Here is a 5,049-nt window from a genome sequence, read left to right on the forward strand (position 1 = left end):
CTATATATGAAAGTAAGAATAAATGGGCGAATAACCCCATTTTCAAAACAGGAGAATAACCCCATTTTCAAAACAGGAGAAATTCTCCCGCAGGTGAACTCTCCCGCTGGAGTTCGCCAGTATCACATGTGGGAAGAAACCTCCAGTGGGAGATTTTCAAAACGCTTATTTTCAGGTCTAATATAGAAAAAACACGACAGTAAAGACTAAGAAATACTTACCAGTGATAAACAATGAATTTCAGAAATTTTGTTAAAACCCAATGGGGTATTTCTCCCGCAATTCTTAAAGTGGGAGGAAACCTCCGATTGGACCTCCAATAGGATAGCGAAAACCCCGCGGGAGAAAAAAATACTCCCATGGGAGGACCAACTTTGAAGCCGTCCCAAAAGTTCGTTGTTTGAGATATTTGAAAGGAAATGGCCAATTATTTCTCTATGAGACCCGAACTATTGTTAGGTGTCAACAGATCACATAAAAATCAAAGATAAAAGGTAGCTGAGTTTGCGAAAATTCCGGATTTGCAAACTAAATCCGGAGACTGTTATATCAGGTGAATGTGCTCATGTACTAGCAGTTGTGCTAAAGCTGACAGACTGGGTGCTTGAGGGACTGCAGGATGTACCGAGCCAGCCGGCTTGTACTGAAGTTGCACAGCAGTGGGACAAACCACGAGGGGCGAAGATAGCAGCAGAGGCTGTATCTGAGATGGTTGTCTGCAAGTCATACAACACCGACAGGAAACGTAAACCGCTAACGGCTATTTTCACAGGCAACAGGTACTTAATTTCTGAAACTTTTTCAAATGTGCACCGGCTTTTATTCTGTCAATTTTTCAGGTTTGACAAGTCCATAGTGGGAAACTGACAGGGAGATCAAAACTTTGTTTTTTACTTAAAATTACAGGCAGCAGATATATAACATAGTGAAGAAACAGCAGCCTCAAAGCATAATAAAGAAACTAAATTTTAATATTAAACATACTTTATTTCAGAGTAAAAAAAAACAACAACAAATATTGAATACAGTTACAAGTCCAGAATTAATTTTGATACCTTTGAAAGCATAATTTTCAGTAATCAAACATTTTTACCTTTAAGGAACATTACATATGTTTACCTCAATACAAATTTTGATATTTGTGTATACATGTTTTATTTCACATTGCAGGAAAATCAGCCTACTAGATAGTGATATACAGTTACTGCATTCACTAGATGACTCTCCACTAAGTTATTTGGCATGCACACCCTTCCAGACAGTTGTCACAGATCATGGCCCACAGAATGTTGGCAGTACACTAGCACACCAGGTTAGTTCTTTTCAGTTATCAACAGGGGCATGAATCCAGTTAGAAAGCAGCAGCAAAACCAAATCTGATTTATTCATGGGAAAAGTGTCAGGTCAATTCTGTTGTCAACTATCTTAAACTTTTTTGCTCTGCTAATAGCTCTCTCAACATGAACTCGGCGGGCAGCAATCTTCCTTGTTAATGCTACATTACCTGGAGACAACTGTCCTGAGCCAGAAGCAAATGGTGGAATGTGAAGTTTCAGTCCAAGTTTTTCAATTTCATCTTTTATTAAAAAACCCTTATCCACCATGACACCGTCTCCTCGTTTAAGTCGACCGCTATCGAGCAGCTGTTGAAACATTTCCAAAAGTCCGCTCGCTGATGTGATCTCTTTATCAGTTTATAGATCCTGAAAACGCATAGAATAAATGTAGAAGACCCTCTTGGGTCTTACACCAACAAGACCTTTCAGTGTTGTTGAGGACTTATAATCGGAGTAACATTGTGTGTTCTTAATGCTGATGGCCGTTGGAGTTTGATTTCTGTGCCGTCCAGTATTATCATGGTATCCGGGAATTCTTCTCTGATTTTTTTTGGCATCTTTTCCTGAAAAATTTCTCTACCTTGCCACAGCGGTACTGACCCAAAGCGATAGAACATGTAGTTTATCCATTCTCTAAAAAGAGCTCCGGCATCTTGCGAGGAAATGCCAAATAAATGTCCCAAATGCTTAAACTGCAGGTTAAGTCTTAGTTTGATCATTGTAAGCAGAAACTGGTCCTGGAGTTTCATGTTCTTCACGCTTGATATAGTTCTAGAGAACTGAATAGGAATTGCAAATTTGTTCGGTACAAGAAAGTTGAAAATGCACATGAACCGCAAATAAACAAATCCAGTATAGTATTTGAAATTGTCCCTTATTGGGCTGTCTCTTACAGTTTTTACAGTGAAAACAGCACCTTTTTAAGTGTTACACTAGTATTTGAGCGTTAATCTTTTTTCTTCAATGTGCTATTTTCTCTTCTAAGCTCTTCATTATGTAGAATCTGTTGTGATAACTGTTGTCTTGCAATGTCAAGCTGTCTTTGGAGGGTCTGGTTATCAACAGCTAAAGCCAGCATGTCTAGTGGTGATATTTCTGAAAACACAGATAAACAAATATATATACTTAATTATCTGCTTGCAGTTTGATCAATATTATATATCTAAATATAAGAGATTAAAGTTCTTACAGTGAGGCACCTTTTCCTGTTGTATGACTCATACTTAGATTTACATAAATTTACAAGATACACATACTTATATACATATTTAATTGCAGTTACAACTGATCCAACCAATGGAAGGACCGGCGGCAAACACAGTGCCCTATGGAAATCTGCAGTTCCCCTTTTCGCCAACATTAACAAACATTGATATCACTAATGATTACCGTGAACAATTCAAATGCGTTTCTATAACCAAAGACGAAGCAATTGTAATGGAGATAAATACAAGAGAGCAGTCTGAAAGTGAAAGCTGGTTTTCAGAAAGAATAAAGAGAATAACTGCTTCAAATTTTGGAAGACTAATGCTGAGAAAGTCAGCCGTCACAAAGAAATTAATTGACAGTATTCAAAAACCTAAGAAATTTACGTCAGCATCTACCAGCTATGGTTCGGCAAACGAAAGAGTTGCAAAGAAATAATACCGAAAACAGACAAAAAATCACGTCCGTGAGTGCGGATTTATTGTGAATCCAAAGTGTCCATGTGTTGGAGCAACACCGGACGGTAAAATATGTGACAATGGTACATCGGGTATTTTGGAAGTGAAATGTCCATTTTCCATTAGAGACAGTAAAATTCTGGACATTGTTAATTCTGAAGTGCCACGTCCAGATTTCTTTTTAAAATACAATGGAGATAATATAAATATTAAAAAAACCCATGCATATTGGTTTCAAGTTCAAGGACAGTTGCTTGTGACAGGAGCAAAATTTTGTGACTTTGTCACTTATACACGCCAGTACTTGCACATATTACGGGATTATCCTTATCAGCTAACTATGGAAAACATTTTATCTAAGATGTGCCATCTTTTTAGTAAATTCATGTGTTGAATAGAATGATCACATACATATCTTTGTGAATGGTTCCAGTTTGCGTTTCAGTTGACTGACCCCTGTAGACATTTTCATCAGTGATGCTAGAAAAAAGTAACAATTTTGATGAGTGACACGTGTATGTTATATATTTCAATGTGTATTATTCTTCAGTGTTGTATTACAGAAAATAATTAAAAATATATAGATTATAATAACTCTTGAAATTAAACGTATCTTTATAATGTATAATAAGTAGCTTGTAGTCATTAAAAATGTTTTACTGTTTACCTGTTGTTAATTTCTGAAAGCACATTTCTCCGCTTTCTTGGTGACTCTGAATCAGGCCGTCTCTTTGGCGGAGGTCTGATAGGTGTTAAGTTACTTCCGACTGATAAAGCAGGTACTGGATCTGGATGTTTGTCAGTAGATTTACTCTCCAGAAAATGCTGAAAGTTGAGAAAGAAAATTCATTATGTCTATTCGGCTAGGAAGACATCAATAACAGTAACTACATTCTGATCTTTAGTTGATAATGTAACAAAATGTCGGCGATATGACAGGAGTGTGTAAATACAGCGAAATAAACCGGTAAACAAAATATGTAATTTATTTAACTAATAAAATGACACCTTATTATACAGTTGATTAAAGAGCCGCAACCTTGACTTTCATGTTCACGTATGACATGTGTATATAGAGCCGACACAAAAAAAAATAAGTCTAAATAGCCGACCGAAACTGGTTTCATAGACATTTGGTGCTGGTAACTAGCCACTGCCTTTCATCTACATACATAACGTCATGAATAAAAAGGAAATCATACAGCTTTAACGCCATACATATCTTGATAGATGATTTCTGTTAATGAAAACCAGAAAATTTCCTAAAGAACTTAGCTTATGTGTTCAGCCCTATGTGTATACAGTGTCAGCATACCAGGATTTAAAACCAAAAAGACACATTACATACTAAAGGCATACAGTAGAACATTTTCACAGACATGTGTAACGGTACATTTTGTTTTTCATTCTTGAAATTCAAAGTTGAATAGAAATGTTTCATAATTTGTTTTCTGACTGTCTGATAACCTGTCGCGTGATTCAAACTGGAAAGGAATGACAACTGTACACTTATAGAAAATACGGACCTACCTAATGCATTTCCTTATTTTAAGCAGAGGTAGAATTCGGATACAACTAATTCGTACAAAGATTGATCAGGGTCATAAAATTGTCCATGTTTAAATGCTACCAAATATGGTAATGTTTACATCAAACACGCGGTTGGGAGTATCTGTGATTGGCCAAATCGCGGAGAAATGCGACCTTGTCACATGTTTCTAATTTTAAACAAAGCTTCTACTGACGTAGAATAGATGAATTTAAAACGCTATACCATACCTTGGTACAAATATAAGCGTTATAATTGCCATCAATTTTCTGTACGTTCAGTTGCTCGTGGGGGCGACCGCAGGCCTTGATCCATCTTTTACATTTATCGAGCTGTCTTTTCGGCTTAGGAAACGGTAAAAACTCAATGCCACACTTCAGTCTTTCTGGATATCTACTGTCTGAATTACAGGTACCCAACTGGCACCGTTTCACCATATTTGTTTGGTTGAAATAGTTTTAAAAGTCGAAATGAAATACCATGTACAATCTACTTCGAT

The 5,049-nt window shown here is 36.7% G+C and overlaps 1 protein-coding gene across 1 annotated transcript; it reads left to right on the forward strand.

Moving 5' to 3' along the window:
- Positions 1 to 66: 66 nt before the first annotated feature.
- On the forward strand, positions 67 to 3,614 carry LOC128553451 (uncharacterized). The gene is made up of 2 exons (XM_053534601.1): positions 67 to 1,312; positions 2,616 to 3,614. Exons 1-2 carry the CDS (start codon positions 1,112 to 1,114, stop codon positions 2,979 to 2,981), a joined length of 567 nt encoding a protein of 188 aa, XP_053390576.1. The 5' UTR covers positions 67 to 1,111; the 3' UTR covers positions 2,982 to 3,614.
- Positions 3,615 to 5,049: the final 1,435 nt, after the last annotated feature.

The sequence above is a fragment of the Mercenaria mercenaria genome, unplaced genomic scaffold (assembly GCF_021730395.1).
Source record: "Mercenaria mercenaria strain notata unplaced genomic scaffold, MADL_Memer_1 contig_3838, whole genome shotgun sequence".
NCBI classification, from domain to species: domain Eukaryota; kingdom Metazoa; phylum Mollusca; class Bivalvia; order Venerida; family Veneridae; genus Mercenaria; species Mercenaria mercenaria.

Bases quoted from the DNA above. Each gene is read 5' to 3' on its own strand.
- LOC128553451 (XM_053534601.1), top strand. From the start codon at position 1,112: ATGTTTACCTCAATACAAATTTTGATATTTGTGTATACATGTTTTATT. The intron at 1,313-2,615 runs GTTAGTTCTTTT...ATTTAATTGCAG, and splicing joins GCAGTACACTAGCACACCAG to TTACAACTGATCCAACCAAT.